The 17,870-nt window shown below is 45.1% G+C and overlaps 1 protein-coding gene across 1 annotated transcript; it reads left to right on the forward strand.

Annotated features, from left to right (window-relative positions):
- Positions 1–14,873: 14,873 nt before the first annotated feature.
- On the forward strand, positions 14,874–17,423 carry LOC103629522 (uncharacterized). Its single transcript, XM_008650618.2, has 3 exons — positions 14,874–15,386; positions 15,931–16,225; positions 16,881–17,423. Exons 1-3 carry the CDS (start codon positions 14,874–14,876, stop codon positions 16,928–16,930), a joined length of 858 nt encoding a protein of 285 aa, XP_008648840.1. The 3' UTR covers positions 16,931–17,423.
- The last annotated feature ends 447 nt before the right edge of the window (positions 17,424–17,870 follow it).

A 17,870-nucleotide genomic window follows, 5' to 3' on the forward strand; every position in this document is an offset into this window, starting at 1 on the left:
GAAATTATCCTTGGGGCAGGCCTTGTTGAGACTAGTGAAATCGATGCACATCCGCCACTTGCCACTCTTCTTTTGCACCATGACTACGTTAGCAAGCCACGTAGGGTAGGCAACTGGTTCAATGAAATTGGCCTCAAGCAGGCGGTGTACCTCGGCTTTGGCGGCTTCTGTTTTCTCATCAGACATTTTGTGCAGCCTCTGCTTCTTCGGCCGCGCCGAAGGGTCGATGCCAAGACTGTGCTCGATGATAGTGCGACTGACTCCAACCAGGTCGAGGGCAGACCAGGCGAATATGTCCTTATTTCTGGAAAGACAGGAGATGAGTCTCTCCTCGTCTTGCAAAGTCAGGTCTTCGCTTATGATGACTGTTTGCTTTGGCGTTGCTTGGTCAAGGGGAACTGTCTTCATTCCATCATTGCTCTGCAGCTGTGCCTTTTCATGCTCGTTGGTGGTTGGACGGGTAGCATTGGGGACTTCGTGCTGCGTTGTAAGGCAGTGCACGTTCCGTTGCCCTGGAACGAAGTCTCTTTCAATGTTGCGCGCAGTCTGCTGGTTGCCATAGACTGTGATCACGCCTTGCGGACCCGGGATTTTCATGCACATGTAAAGTCCGTGAATGGCTGCTTCAAACTTGTTGATGGAGCCCCGACCCATTATGGCGTTGTACGGGTATAGCATGTCGACGATCTCGAAGGTGACCTGCTCACTTCGTGCATTGGGTTCTACACCGAAGGACAGGGGTAGCTCTATCTTGCCCACAGGAAAGGTGCCCTTGCCGCCGAAGCCATATAGGGGGTTGTCCGAAGGCTTCAGTAAGCTGTGGCTGATGCCCATGCGGTCGAAGGCGTGTAGGAAAATGATGTCCGCCTGGCTGCCGTTGTCAACTAAGACTTTGTGTAGGTCCCAGCCTGCCACGCTGCAGTTGATTACCATGGCGTCCATGTGGGGTGCGCTGCGCAGGTCGACATCTCTAGCGTCAAAGGTCAGCGGCACGTGGGACCACTTTGTTTGCATGACTGGGCCGGTAACGGCGACGTGGTTGATGCTCCGGTAGTGGTCCCTCTTCTGTCGCTTCGTGTCGAAGTCGACACTGGACCCCCGGTGATCATGTGAATGACTCCACTATACGGCTGATCAGCGAAGTCTTCTTGTTTTGGTGCTTGGGGGTGATTTGGGTGGTGGATGTTTGGCTGATGCAGGAGTGGAGGTGGTACGATTTGTACCACCTGGTGATGTTGGTATGCGTGGTTAGGTGGATGCTGAGCGGGGCCGTGGTTGTATGGTTGTGGGAGGTGGTGTTGATATGTGTGCGCAACAACTCTTGGGTTGTCGGCTGGTTACGCCTGAGACATCCTGTCCATGGTGGCCTTTGTCTCCAGGTAGTCCCTCGTTGGGTGCGCGCAGTCTTCACCGTAAAACAGGCAGTAAAATCTGCGCGACTACTGCGCCCACCCTCGGCCCCGACCACGAGTGCCATTGTCGCGGCCCTGAGGGGGATAATCTTGACGGCGAGGGGCCTCACCAGCGGGATGCTGGTTGGCAATGTTATGCACCTGCTGTTGACTGCGGTTGTCCCAACCGGAGTCTGACTGCGAAGGTCTTGTCCATGTGCGGCTGGACTGCGGAGGGTCCTTGGGTTTCCTCTAGGACTCGACCTTGCGCTGGTGGAGCTCTTCGGATCTGGCATATTTTTCAAACAGTTGATAGAGCTCTTGGAGGTTCTTTGGTGGGTCCCTGATGTAGTGGCTGTAGAGGACGCCAGCCCGAAGGCCGCTGATGGCGTAGTGAATGGCAATTTGGTTGTCGACCGAAGTCAGTTGTGACTTGAGAGTCAAGAACTTGCGGTAGTACTCCCGCAGAGTTTCTTTCTCCAGTTGCTTGCAGAGTGACAGTTCGGCCAAGGCGTAGGTGTCTGGGCGGTACCCTTGGAAGTTGAGCAGAAATTTGTCCCGGAGACTTCTCCAGGAGTCGATAGACAACGGGGGCAAGCTGGTGTACCAGGTTATGGCCGGGCCTTCGAGGGCGATGATGAAGGACTTGGCCATCGTGGCGTCGTCCCCTCCAGATGATGCAATAGCGACTTGACAGCTCATGATATACTATGCTAGGTCGGTGCTGCCGTTGTACTTGGGGTAGGCCCCTGCCCTGAAGTTGGCAGGCCATGGTGACACTTGCAGTTGCGGCGCTAGGGGACTCCGCTCATTAAGGTAGTTGACGCCTTGGAATGCTGCGGTGTGTGGGATGACAGGCCCACGCTGAGGAATGAATAGGTCTCCGATTGGCGCGCGTTGTTGGAGGGGCGGACCGTGCTGCAGATCATGTTGGCCTTCGCGCTGCATGAGCGCAATCTCTTTCTCGAGCTCCTGAGCCCTCTGCTCCTCGTCTCGTATCATCTGGCACACCTTGGCCTGCGCAGAGACACGTTGGCGCTTGGCCTCGAGGATCTCTTTCTGCTTCTGGAGGTTGTGGTTCTTGATGCGCAGGGCCCGCAGCTGTAGCTGTTCCTCTGCTGAAACACCGATGACTTCGCCATCCTCTGTGGCGTCCTCGCCCTCTATTGGAGTGAAGCCTGGGGGTGCTTGCGGTTGTCCTCCGGAGCTGCAGGTGCGGAGGGTGCCTTCGGGAGTTGGTTGGTCATTGTGCTGTCTCTTGCTGAGTGTGTCGTCTTCGCAGGCTTCTTGGTGGGTCGTGTCTGCAAGGGCCTTGCCCTTTTTCTCGGCCAGCAGTGCTGCCTTCGCTGCTTCGTCAACGGATGGGGTTGCCTTCAAGCTAGCTCTCTTGGGTGCCATCGCGGGTGGTTTTTTCGTAGCACGAACGGTGGGCGCCAAATGTTGGAACTTGCTCTCTTGGGCAAGTTGATCCAACGGGGGAGTGAAAGCAACGTAAACAAGGTTTCAACTCGAGATGGTAATTGCTCAGTTAATCCCACCTCTCAAGGGCGCTGTACGGGGGTATTTATAGGTGCCTGAGTGCCCAGCGTCTCGATGTAAGGACGCATGTACCCTCAAGCACCTGGACTATCCCCGGAATATTCCTATAAAGGAGGGTTACAGACTGTCATTACAGAAAAGACATTACAAATCGGGCCCGTAACACACTTCTCCGTGCGGGGCCTGTTACAATGGGCCAAATCCCACGTGGGCCTCCAGGTCGGGTGAGGACGTGGGACGGGGCGACGTCGTCGTAGGCCTTCGTCTTGTAGTGTAGAAGATGAAGTGTGGACCTCGCCGGTCGTTCTGCTTCCGTTGGTGCAGCGAGATAGATGAAGGCTGGAGCGAAGGGTAGCGTCTTCGCCTTCGCCCCAACACCCTGCAAGAGGAGGATAAGATTAAGTATAAACAAATGAAGTAATTTGTTTTCAAACACAAAATTGACTATTATACCTTTATGCTATTATATGTTAAGCTGTCAGCCAGTTCATCCTTTGATAGTATTGAAAGGCCATCATCCAGCTTTGGAAATCTGAAGCTTCTACCCATCTCCCGGCAGACGGATATCTCTTTACTATCCGGGAGACAATACAAAAAATCTTCCTCCCCGCTGCCATTAAACACTAATGCCCCCTTCGGGTATTTCAATTTTTGGGCATAATGTTGAGCTTCTCGTTCTTCTTCCTTAGAGAGTCCCTTTCCCAAAGCATGGCGAATGATGTAATAAATGCTCTCTTTTAAAGCTTTGGGAGCAGGAGTGGCAAACTTTTCAGGCCAAATTTGCTCTGTGGCCTTTTCTTCTGTTGCCTTTTCTTCAATTTCCGCAGGCACTTTCTCAGCGGGCTCTGAAGGCCCAGCTTCGGTACCAACTTGGATTACTGCAGCTTCAATTTCGACCAGCTTTGTTTCAGCTTCGGTTTGCGCTTTCGAGGCTTCGACAGTTTTCCTTGAAGGAGTAGAGTTCAAAGTTTTTATCGTTTCTAACACATCTAGTACATTTGTCATCCTTCTCCTCTTGGGAGTTGCGGCAGAACCTTTTTGTACCTTCGGCGCTGTTACTTCTAATGAAGGGCTTAAAATTTCTAACACTTTTGTTTCTCCAATATTTGACTCTTCAGCTTTACCCTTATCAGTCTTCGTCTCAGCTAGCTCAGCTAAGGGTAGCTTCGGCATTGTAGTTGGTTCTTCAGTCCTTTGCGCAGGAGGAGCAGTTTTTCTTGATTCAGCAGCTGAAGAAGCCTCCTCGCCAAACTCAGGCACCACGGCCGGTTCAATATAGCGTGGCCGGTGGGTAAGGACCTTCAACTTTTTGCCCTTTGGTACAGGCTCGTCTGGAGTGGCCGAAGCAGCAGTTTTCCTCTTTTTTCCTTGACCTCGCAGTGGATAGCGGTATTCCGGGTAAACAAAGCCAATAGCGTCAAAAACTCTGTTCAATCTCTTTTTTCCGGCCTCCGATGGCTGTGGATAATGCATTGTCTTCCGCCTTGGAATATGATCCAAGCAGTTCATCACTGGTAACTTCGATGCATTTTAGCCAGTCATCGTTCGGTTCATTGAATTTATCCCCGTATCTGAATGTGTACTTCAGCCGGACTAGTTCACCCTCACTAGATTCGGTGATGGTCTCCTTCGGCATTTCCCAGCTCTCTATAAGCGGCCATACTCTGTATGATATGTGCTCTTGAACCAAATATCTCGTACCAATAAAAAAGCAGACAGTACCAAATGCCTTCTGACATGCTTCGGCGGCTTCGTCAATTTGAAACTTCGGCCTTCGGAGGCCGAAGCGAGACCAAATGGGGCACATAATAACTTCCTTAATATCTTCTCTTGCCTTCAAGTCATTCTTCACGTAAAACCATTCCTCCATCCAGGCCCCGGGCCACCTTTTCCGGTATGTTGGCAACGGGTAGCTTGCGTTGGGGCGGGCGATAAATCCATAACAGCCAAAATTGTTATGATATTGTTCTTTGCCCATGGCCTTCGTCTCGTATACAAGTTCATGCATACTGCAAAAGCATTTTGCACTTGGCTCTAGTCCTTGGCTTCTCACAACCCAAACAAAAATCCCCATTCTAATAACAGCTTCAGGGGTTATCTGATGAAGGTAAATATGATAAATTTTTAGCACTTCGACCACAAACCTGCTCAATGGAAACCGAAGCCCAGCCTTGAAGAAGCTTCGGTAAATCACAACTTCGTCTTCCTGGGGGGCAGGGACGTTGTTGTCTCCACCAACTCTCACAATAGACATATCCCGAAAGTACATTCCTCTCATATTATCAAGATGACTCTGTTTAATTGTTGATTTCCCAAAAATTGTATGACTCGGCCTCCACGGCCGATCCTCAGAATCTTCTCCCCCGCTTTCAGCATCATAATCATCACTGTCACCAGTATCTTCAGACAGGCCTTCCAGTATTTCCTTAGTAATCTTCTCTGTATTTGATTTTGCCATTGACTCAATAAACCCAGCTATATAAGGATTTGCAGCCTTCTCTTCAAAGAGCTTCTCCTCTTCAGTCAACTTCTTCTCAGCAACAATCTTCTTGTCTTGAGACATTTTTTCCTTCGGAAATGACGAAAATGTATCTTTTAAACTGAAGCTCAGGAAGCTTGAGAAACTAGCAAGCGTTAGTGGGCAAGAGCTATAAAATTGAGAAAACAAAGCAAATGGAACAAGCAGTGTACCAGATGTGGCTGGTCCGAGTTCTTATTTATACGCTCGGCACACTCCAAATTGGAGGGTCCCGTCTGTCATTGACTGTTGCTATTCTAGCAAAAGGAAGGTGTTTTTTCGGACCTTCGGCTTAAGGCCTTCGTCCATGTTGCAGTCTGAATTTGTTATCTTAAACAAATTAATACTGCGAGGGGCTACTGTTGGGGGCCTTTGTCCTCCGAAGGTCCTCAAAAACGTAATTTAACAATGTCTTCCAAGTATGCCTTATGGACAGGTACCTTCGGACTCAGGATAAAAGCATACACGATGAGAAGAGCATGATCGTGACGAAGGTTGTCGTTGCTCCGAAGCTACGCGCAAGGGAGCTTCGGCTCATTCGCGGGAAAAGGAACCGACTTAAAGGGGAAAAGGCTATTTAGTCCTCATAGATTTGTATATAAGTCAATAATAAGTGTAAAGGGCATGAATGTAATTTCTCACAGGCTGCGTCCTGTGCCTATAAATAGATGAACAGTACCTCGTACTGTTCACGCTGACTTGTATTTGCTCGTGTGTCACGCTTGTACTTTTACCTTCTGTCAAGCCTAAGGTACATTTGTAATTCAATATTATTTCTATTTTTCCATGATAATAAAATGAGGATGAATTGACAACGCTATATAATTGCTCATGTTACCTCTTACATTTCATATGCTTCTCCTTTTATTAACATTCATCGTGATGATGAAGGTATGTCCTTCACGACCTTCGTCTGAAGATCATTATATCCTAAGGGAAATAATGCTTTGAAGGACGGAGGGCATTAACATTTAATATTTTTGTGTTGCCTTGTTCTTAATTCATAGCACTTGAGAACAAGTCCCCAACAAACGGACTCCGTCAAGGGAGGCCGACGACAAGCACAAGGAGGAATCCACTTCCTCCATCAAGTCACATAGGAAGGATGACAAGAAGAAAAAGAAAATGAAGAAGGTGGTCTACTATGAGATCGACTCTTTAACACCTTCCACATCTAGCGCCGAATCTACCACTTCGATGCGCCAAGAGCGCAAGAAGTATAGTAAGATGCCTCTACGCTATCCTCACATTACTAAACGCACTCCTTTGCTTTTGGTACCCCTAGGCAAACCACCATATTTTGATGGTGAGGATTATTGTATGTGGAGTGATAAAATGAGGCACCATCTAACCTTACTCCATGAAAGCATATGGGATATTGTTGAGTTTTGAGCGCAGGCACCATAGGTGGGCGACAAGGATTATGACTCCGATGAGGCCGCCCAAATAAGGCATTTTAATTCCCAAGCAATTTCTATACTCCTCGCCTCCTTGTGTCGAGAGGAATATAATAAGGTGCAAGGGTTGAAAAATGCTAAAGAAATTTTGGATGTCCTCAAAATGGCGCATGAAGGGGACGAAGTAACCAAAATCACCAAACGTGAAACGATCGAGGGAGAACTCGGTCGATTCATCCTCAACAAAGGAGAGGAGCCATAAACAATGTACAACCGGCTCAAAATAATGGTCAACCAAGTGCGCAACCTCGGGAGCACCAAATGGGATGACCATGAAATGGTCAAGGTTATTCTAAGATCCTAGATACAAACAGATGTCCCCTGATGAAGTCATTGGCAAGTTTGTGAGCTTTGAACTTATGATTAAAGACTCCAAACACATTGTCAACTTGGAGCAAGGTGCCACCTCCATGCTCGAGGTGCAAACCGTTGCATTCAAAGCAACGGAAGAGAAGAAGGAAGGGGAAAGCAAGTAGACTACCAATTGACGCCTCCAAGGTCGATAATGAGGAGATGGCTCTTATCATCAAGAGCTTTTAGCGAATCCTCAAGCAAAGGAAGGGGAAAGACTACAAACCTTGTTCCAAGAGGGTTTGCTATAGGTGTGGTAAGTCCGATCACTTTATTGCTAAATGTCCATATACAAGTGACAGTGACAGGGACGACGACAAGAAAGGGAAGAAGAAGATGGAGAAGAAGAGATACTACAAGAAGAAGGGTGGCGAGGCACATGTAGGGCAGGAATGGGACTCTGATGAGAGCTCCACCAACTCCTTCTTCGATGAGGACGCCGCCAACATCGCCATCAACGAGGGACTTCTCTTCTACGTCGGCCACAAATGCCTCATGGCTAAGGACGACAAGAAGAAGAAGGTACATTCTAGAGATACCCCCAAATATACTACATCCGATGATGAGGGTAGCTCTAGTGATGAAAATGATGATTTAACTTCTCTTTTTGCCAACCTTACCAAGGACCAAAAGAAAAATATAAATCAATTGATAGAAACCATTACCAAGAAGGATGATATCTTGGAAAGCCAAGAGGACTTGCTCGTTAAGGAAAATAAAAAAATTGTTAAGTTAAAAAATGCTTACGCTCTTGAAGTAGAAAAATGTGAGAATTTATCTAAAGAGATTAACATTTGCAATGATTCAATTTCCTGTCTTAGAGATGAAAATGCTAGTTTAAATGCTAAGATAGAAGAATTGAATGCTTGCAATATTTCTACATCAATTGTTGAGCATGTCACCATTTGCACTAGATGTAGAGATGTTAATATTGATGCTATGATTGATCACATTGCTATGATTAAAGAACAAAATGATCACATAGCTAAATTGAATGCTAAAATTGCTGAGCATGAGTTAGAGAATGAAAAATTTAAATTTGTTCGAAGCATGCTTTATAGTGGGAGACGCCCTGACATTAAGGATGGCATTGGCTTCCAACAAGGGAGCCAAAGCAACATCAAGCTTAATGCCCCCAAGAACAGACTCTAATTTTGTTAAGGGTAAGGCTCCAATGATTCAAGATAGAGAAGGTTACATTTTATATCCTAAAAACTATCCTGAGCACAAAATTAGGAAAATTCATGCTAGAAAATCACATATTGTTTCTCATCATGCTTATATGTATAGTAATGAGGCTTCTAGCTCTAGACATTAAACTCATATCAAAATGCCTAAAAAGATGAATACAAATGCATCAAATGTAGCATTTCATTTAAGACTTTTGATGCATCTTTTGTGCTTACTAGCAAATCAGGCAAAGTAGTTGCCAAATATGTTGGGGGCAAACACAAGAGTCCTAATACTTGTGTTTGGGTAGCCAAGGTGCTTGTTTCTAATGTGACAGTACCTAAGACCGTTTGGGTACCTAAGAACAAGGCCTAAACTTATTTTGTAGGTTTATGCATACGGTGGGTCAAGTTGGATAATCAATAGCGGGTGCACAAACCACATGACATGGGAGAAAAGGATGTTCTCCTCATATGATAAAAATGAAGATCCCCAAAGAACGATTACATTCGGGGATGGAAATCAAGGTTTGGTCAAAGGTTTAGGTAAAATTGTTATATCCCCTGACCATTCCATTTCTAATGTTTTTCTTGTAGATTCTTTAGACTACAATTTGCTTTCAGTTTCTCAATTATGTAAAATGGGCTACAACTGTCTCTTTACTGATGTTGGTGTTACTGTCTTTAGAACAAGTGATGATTCAATAGCTTTTAAGGGAGTGTTAGATGGTCAGCTATACTTAGTTGATTTTAATGATAACAACGCTGAACTAGACACTTGCTTAATTGCTAAGACTAATATGGGCTGGCTCTAGCATCGCCAACTTACTCATGTTGGAATGAAGAATCTTCACAATCTTCTAAAGGGAAAACACATTTTAGGACTAACAAATGTTCATTTTGAGAAAGACAGGATTTGTAGCGCATGTCAAGCAGGTAAGCAAGTTGGAGCTCATCATCCACACAAAAACATCATGACGACTGACAGGCCGCTTGAGCTGCTCCACATGGATCTATTTGCCCCGATTGCTTACATAAGCATCGGCGGGAGTAAGTATTGTCTTGCTATTGTGGATGATTATTCTCGCTTCACTTGGGTATTCTTTTTGCAGGAAAAATCTCAAACCCAAGAGCCCTTAAAGAGATTCTTGAGACGAGCTCAAAATGAGTTCGGATTGAGAATCAAGAAGATTACAGGCGACAATGGAACGAAGCTCAGGAACTCTCAATTTGAAGGATTTATTGAGGAGGAGGGCATCAAGCATGAGTTTTCTTCTCCATATACACCTCAACAAAACGGTGTTGTGGAGAGGAAGAATAGAACTCTATTGCATATGGCAAGGATCGTGCTTGATGAGTACAAGACACCAGATCAGTTTGGGGCAGAGGCGATTAACACCGCTTGCTTCTCCATCAACCGACTCTCTTGCTACTCCATCAACTGACTCTACCTACATTGAATCCTCAAGAAAACATCGTATGAACTCCTCACCAGTAAAAAGCCCAATGTTTCTTATTTTAGAGTTTTTGGGAGCAAATGCTTTATTCTTATTAAGAGAGGTAGAAATTCTAAATTTTCTCCTAAAGCAGTAGAAGGCTTTTTACTTGGTTATGACTCAAACACAAGGGCATATAGAGTCTTCAACAAGTCCACTGGATTAGTTGAAGTTTCTTGTGACATTATGTTTGATGAGACTAATGGCTCCCAAGTGGAGCAAGTTGATCTTGATGAACTAGATGATGAAGAGGCTCCATGTGTCGCGCTAAGGAACATGGACATTGGGGATGTGTGTCCAAAGGAATCCGAAGAGCCTCCACAAGCACAAGATCAACCATCATCTTTCATACAAGCATCTCCACCAACTCAAGATAAGAAAATGGCTCAATAGGACGAGGATCAGAACCAATACGATGAGCCACCTCAAGAGGAGGACATTTATCAAGGGGGAGATGAAGATGATCAAGACAAGGAAGATGATCAAGAAATTCAAGACCAAAGACCACCACACCCAAGAGTCCACCAAGCAATTCAAAGAGATCACCCCGTCAACTCCATACTTGGTGACATTCATAAGGGGGTAACCACTCGATCTCGAGTTGCTCATTTTTGTGAGCATTACTCTTTTGTATCTTCTATTGAGCCATACAAGATAGAAGATGCACTTAGAGATTCGGACTGGGTGGTGGCAATGCAAGAGGAACTCAACAACTTGACGAGGAATGAGGTATGGCATTTAGTTCCATGTCCTAACCAAAATGTTGTAGGTACCAAGTGGGTATTCCACAACAAGCAAGATGAGCATGGTGTGGTAACTAGGAACAAAGCCCGACTTGTTGCAAAAGGATATTCACAAGTCAAAGGTTTGGATTTTGATGAAACCTATGCACCCATAGCTAGGCTTGAATCAATTCGTATATTACTTGCATATGCTACTTACCATGGCTTTAAGTTATATCAAATGGATGTGAAGAGTGCCTTCCTCAATGGCCCTATCAAGGAAGAGGTATATGTTGAGCAACCTCCCGGCTTTGAAGATATTGAGTATCCTAACCATGTTTATAAGCTCTCAAAGGCGCTTTATGGGCTCAAGCAAGCCCCATGAGCATGGTATGAATGCCTGAGAGACTTTCTTATCACTAATGGCTTCAAAGTTGGTAAAGTTGAACCTACTCTCTTCACTAAAACTATTGCTAAAGACTTGTTTATTTGCCAAGTTTATGTTGATGATATTATATTTGGGTCTACTAACAAGTCATCCTGTGAAGAGTTTAGTAGGATTATGATACAGAAATTCGAGATGTCTATGATGGGGGAGTTGAAGTATTTTCTTGGCTTTCAAATCAAGCAACTCCAAGAGGACACCTTCATATGCCAAACTAAGTACATTCAAGACATACTCAAGAAGTTTGGAATGAAGAATGCCAAACCCATCAAGACACCCATGGGAATAAATGGACATCTCGACCTCGACACGGGAGGTAAATCCGTAGATCAAAAGGTATACCGATTGATGATAGGTTCTTTACTCTATTTATGTGCTTCACGACCGGATATTATTCTCTCTGTATGCATGTGTGCAAGGTTCTAGGCAAATACTAAAGAAGTTCACCTTAGGGTCGTGAAAAGAATCATGAGATATTTAGTTTACACTCCTAAGTTTGGGCTATGGTACCCAAAGGGATCTACCTTTGATCTAATTGGGTATTCAGATGTCGATTATGCCGGATGTAAAATTGACAGGAAGAGCACATCAGGGACTTGTCAGTTTCTGGAAAGATCCCTGGTGTCTTGGACTTCAAAGAAACAAAACACAGTAGCTCTCTCCACCACCGAAGCCAAGTATATTGCTGCAACACACTGTTGTGCACAATTACCTTAGATAAGGCAAACCCTTAGGGACTATGGCTACAAATTGAGCAAAGACCCTCTCCTATGTGATAATGAGAGTGCAATTCGCATGGCGGATAATCCCGTTGAGCACAACCGCACTAAACACATAGACATCTGGTATCACTTTTTTGAGAGATCACCAACAAAAGGGGATATTGAAATTGCTTATGTTAGCACCCACAACCAATTAGCTGATATCTTTACCAAGCCTCTAGATGAAAATACTTTTAGAAAACTTAGGAATGAGCTCAATATTCTTGATTCTTGGAATGAGCTCAATATTCTTGATTCTTGGAACTTTTATTGAAATCTTGCTCACATTGCTCATTTATATACCTTTGATCATGTCTCTTTCATTTGGTACAAATACATATTTCTTATTCTTCTTGTGCTAAGGCTAAGACTAATGTGCTTCTATGAGTATCTCTATGATTAGCCTTAGATTGAAAGGGAAATGGAGGATTCGGTAAGGCAAGGCTTTCACTCAACTCTGTCGGTATCATTTATCCTTTGCCCTCCTTATAAATTTTCATTCCTATTCATTGGATGAGAATTAAAAGGTCTCTCAAGATTCTTCGTTTTTGGCGATTAATGCCAAGGGGGGAAATTAATATGCCCAAAGCCAAAGGTCCACACCACCACCCTATTTTCAAAACTGTTTCACAAAGGGGGGTGGAATCTTTCAAATTACAAAAACCCTCTTGACAACTAAGGGGAGAAATTCTTCAGAGGAGCTTTTAATTAACCAAAGGAAAAGCAATTGAAACAGGGGGAGAATTTTCAAAATCTTGAAAAATGCTTTTTGAAATCATATTCTTATACCATTGGCTATTTGCAAAAGAATTTGAAAATAATTTTCCATAAGATTTGGAAAAATAAGATAGGTGGTGCAAATGTGGTCCAAAATGTTAAACAAGAAGAAAGCAATCATATATACTTAGAAATACTTTCAGTTGGTTTAAATTCAAAGTAACTTTTGCACAACTATCAAATTGCAAACTAGTTACATTACTACACTTTATATTTGCTTTGGTTTGTGTTAGCATCAATCACCAAAAATGGGGAGATTGAAAGGGAAATGGGCTTAAAACATTTCCTATAATTGATTTTGATGTTTGACGTCCATCACAAACTACGTGGACTAACTAGTTTGCCGAGTTGTCAATTATCTTAGGTGCATAAAGTTCAACATAAACCAACAAAGAAAATAAGTTGAGGAACTCTACAAAGTTTGGAGCAAAGAAAAGCATTGGTGCTGCCAATGGCGCACCGGACACTGTCCAGTGCCCAGGCCGAGCACCTCGCGAACTGGGCGCTCTCGATTTTTTCTGGGATTCGCTCCGCTATAATTCACCGGACTGTTCGGTGTGCACCGGATATGTCCGGTGAGCTAACGGAGCAACGGTCAACTACGCCCAACGGTCGACTGCGGTGAACAGTGAACAGTGGAAAGCGGAGAAGCCAGAAGTCAGAGCTGCGAAGTCAAAACACACCAAACTGTCTGGTGTGCCACCGGACTGTTCTGTGCCGCAAAAGGACAAAGGACTTCAACGGTCAACCGCTCCAAACCCCAATGGTCTGCTGATGTGGCACACACCGGACAATGAACACTGTCATGTCCGGTGCGCCACCGGACTGTCCGGTGTGCCCATCGACAGCAACGGCTGGAATTGTGGTTGGGGCTATAAATACCCCCCAACCACCACCATTCAAGACATCCAAGCCTCCTACACTTCTCATTCAATACAAGAGCAAAGGCAAACACTTCAAAGAAACAATCAAAGCATTCAATCCCCTCCAAGCTCCAAAATCAACTCAATTGCTTAGAGTCTTGAGAGAGGATCATTTGTGTTTCTTTTGTTGCTTGAATTGCTCTCTTCTTCTGACTCTAAACTTCTAAGTGCTTTGTAAAGCTAGCAAGAGACACCTAAGTGTGTGGTGATCCTTGCGGGGTCTTAGTGATCCAAGTGATTAAGGAGAAAGCACTCGATCGGTCTATGTGACCGATTGAGTGAGGGAAAGGGTTGGAATAGATCCGGCCTTTGTGGCCTCCTCAATGGGGACTAGGTTCTTTGGATCCGAACCTCGGTAAACAAATCGACGTGTTCATTTGTGTTGATCTCCACTTGATTTGTTTCCCCTTTCTTTCCTCTCTCTTAAAGTTCCCTTGCTCATATTAATTTGAGTTGGCTCCCAAAGTTATCCGCATTGATTGAGCAACTCTTGACAATGAGAACTATCTTACGCACTCCAAATTATTTCTAACACTAACCCCAAGTATAGTACGTGTTTAAAGTCTATAATTTTCAGGTTTCTCTTATTCACCCCCTCTAGACGACTTTCATAAATCTTAGTACTCACAGTGTGTATGGAATAAGCTGTAACAACTCAAACCCATCAATTAAAAACAATTCAATTTTTGTTGTTAAACCCATTAGAGAAAAAATATTTTCAAAAATACGAAAATAATGATATAAAAGATAAGCAACTTTTGAAGTAACACAAAGTTTAAATCAGTGATTGATGTATACATGCTTGGAGCATGATTTTTATTTGTCAATAAATCACAAAGATTTTATTTTTGACTTAATATAATTTATTCTGTGAGTGAAGCCACTTATAGATTTGTTTGTCTAAAATTATTTATTCTAAAAATTTGGGTGGTTTTAGTTGTAAAATATATATTTTTGGATTTATTATAATTTTAGAATATTTAAAAAACACACGATTGGTGGAGTGGTAGGAGAGGAGTTCTTGCCTCCTCGAATCTGGGCCCAGCAATGGCCCCGAACGTCAGTCAAAGAACACACGAGCGCAACCGACCTACGCTCGCGAGCCCACACTCCATCGCCTACATTGAAATGCCCCGCCGCTCCGCGCCTGGCCCCGGCGTGCAACCGTCACATTCCATTCCAAGGAACACCTGCTCTGCTCCGCTCTCGCCCCTCGCCTCTCCCTTCCACGCAACAGACCGACGGCCGTCTGCCGTCGCCGTCGCCGCCGCGCCACCAGCCCACCACACCACCAGTCCACCACCACCCGGCGGAAGCCGCGACTATGGAGCTGTTTCCCAACGGGGGCTTCGTGCGGCTGCGCAGCCGTGCGCGGGACAAGTACGTCCACGCCGACGCGGACGCGAGCGGGGTCTCCCTGCGCCCGCTCGGCGCCGCGCCCTCTGTGAACGCGGTGTGGAAACCGGAGCATTGGCCCGGCGAAGAGGACATCTTCCTCCTCCAGGGCGCCGCCTACGGCCGGTACCTCGCGGTCTCGGACCAGGATGCGCCGCCCGGCCACCGCGGCGTCCGCGCCGTCCAGCGCGACTACAACTCGCCGCACGTGGATGCTCCCTTCATGTGGACGGCCTTTAGGGTGGATGCCGACCAGAACTACGTCCGCTTGCACAACCACCAGCGCTGGCTCCGCGCCAACGGCAGGCACCGCTACTGGAACAACGTCGTCACCGTCGATACCAGGAACGGCAGCCTGACCACGATGATGCAGTGGAGGGTTGAGGCCATCCCAGTGAGCCCGCAGCCGCTACCCCTTCTGCCTCCACCTCAACAACCTACGGTGAGTTCGCCATCCTTTCTCCTTTCGACTCCTCATGTTTATCCCGTGAACGGGTTACTTGGATGTTGGAACTTGCACATCTTCCAAGCATGGATGTTTCTTCTTCGCGTTGAGATTATCTCAACAACATATGCCTAATCTGATTATTGCACTCTCCTGGCCGCAATCTTTGCGTTTATTCTTGCCGAAGTCTGAACTTAATAAAACTCTTCACTTCTTCCGAAAGAAGACTCAACCTGCTAGTTCTTGCTGATGAAATTTGGTGTTCACGGCGATCTGTCTCTCGAAAGTTCTGATTCGGTATCCCACGCTCCTAGCAAGCTTTAGTAACGCCTTCTTGTATTCTCGAGCCTCTGCATTTCTTGTTCTTTAGGATGCAATTATCGATCACATAAATTACCATCCCATTTCCTACCACTTATCCAGAAATTGTTGTCTGTTCTAGTTCTAGATTGTGGTGGCTTTAAGAATTGCTCTGCCAGCGTTAATCTACATTTGATCATGGTAGAATGTCGTGGCCTATTCAAGTGTTCTATTGCAACAGATTCATGTAAGCCGTGGCCTATTCAAGCGGCGGGCCAAGGTGCATCCATTTGCGGGCCGGATGATCCGGCACGTGCAGATGGACGATGATGGGTTTATTCATGACAAGCCTGAATTCAACTTCAACGACTACTCCGTGTCCAACCTGAGGACCGAGCTGGCGCTCCGTCAGGGTGACGAGAACATCACGTTGTGCCTGCGGGCCGGCATATATGCGCTCGCAATCCCGCTTATCACAGACCTGCCTCATAACACAGATCCCCTGGACATCATAGTGGTCACCACCGGATCACCAGGTGAGCTAGAACTCTGTCGCTTTCGCAGTAGTGTGGACCACTTATCATTTCATCTTGTGCGATGTATAAAGTGTCCAGCCTCCAGCGGTAAGGGCAGTGTGGATTGCAAACAACATAGCCCATGCAAAGCTCTGAATTTGATTTTTTTTGAAGGATCATCAGAATTGGTTCAAAACTAGAGTCTGCTTTTGTTCTGTACTAGTTCAGAATTTGCTATGCAAAGAGATCAATGTAAACTTTGAGTAGAACACAATGTCATACGGACAACAGGGAAATGTTACTTGCCTGTTGTTTTGCTTAGCCCACAGTTATTCAGAGAAATTCTGCAACTTCACATAGTAGCTGCAGTTGTTTTTTCTGTTTTTTTAACACTTTACTCCAGTTGTGCTCTACTTTGTTTTGTGAGGATTGCATTTCATAGCATGGTGGTCAGGTCACAAATTCAGTTGTTCCAATAATCTGAACCCCAGTTCGCATACATTCAGTTGTTCTGCTTGATAGCCAATAGTGTTGTCTACATAAGTAGACAATATTTGTCAATCTTGGGGCAAACTGTCTATTGTTATCTATTATGTCTACTCTTGACTAGGTCCCTTGCTGTTATTATATGATCCCTAAGTATGTCATTCTTTTTCTTGTTCCTTTGCCAATTCAGGTTTTGAGATGTTAGAATACCCACAGTTTGATGAGCCACCAGAACCGTAAAGGAGTACGGGGGCAGAGCTTCTATTCATCTTTGGGAAAAGCATTGCTACCCCTGATATATACAGTGACATGAGAATTGATTGTTATCTTTTGTTAAGATAGTTTCAGAAAAAAAAATCTGTAATGGTGGTTAGATTTGATGCGATCCACTGACCGGATGCGGTTTCAGATGACATTTCAGTTTCAGAAACTTAAAAATGCTGAAAGCATTATGTAGAAATTTTGGTGAACGGCTTTGCAAGGAAACATCGGCTGGAAGGATCGGAAGCTCACCTTTGCGCATAACATAACCCTATCAATTTCAACCGGGACATGAAAATTGCTTCACTTGTGTGTTCATAATTGTTGAAGGTCTCCACATGACTTTGTGAACTCAATGCCCCCTTGATATATGATCGCAGCACCACGAAGCAGACTATCTAGATAGCACGCCTGAGAGGTTCAGCACTTCAGCTTCAGTGCTTGGGACTTATTCTAGATCTCTAGTACAGTATTGTTGTTGCATCATTTATCTCAAGTTAACTCAACAAAAAATTAAAATTGTGTGTTTGGTCTAGTGGAATTATCTTGCTTTGGGTGCGAGAGGTTCTGAGTTTGATTCTCGTAATGCCCCTTATTTCATTTTTTATTTTTTGTATTCTAGCTTCTGCACGCTTTGTAACGTTTTTTTTTTGCCACCTGGTCGGCCACGACGTGCTGGGGGAGCTCGTCGACGTACTACGCAAGCCTTCTTCGGCACACATGATGGATAAGATTCGGTTCGCTTAAGGCCTCATTCGTTTGTGTCGGATTGTACCCGGAATCGTTCTAACTAATCAAAGTTTATATAAATTAGAGAAGCAATCTGGTTAGAAATTATTCCGACACACTAATCCATCACAAACAAACAAGGCCTAAACCGACCAGAGCTTCTGTCGTAGAAGAATACAACATAGCAGTC

This window comes from Zea mays, chromosome 6, assembly GCF_902167145.1.
Source record: "Zea mays cultivar B73 chromosome 6, Zm-B73-REFERENCE-NAM-5.0, whole genome shotgun sequence".
Lineage (NCBI taxonomy): Eukaryota > Viridiplantae > Streptophyta > Magnoliopsida > Poales > Poaceae > Zea > Zea mays.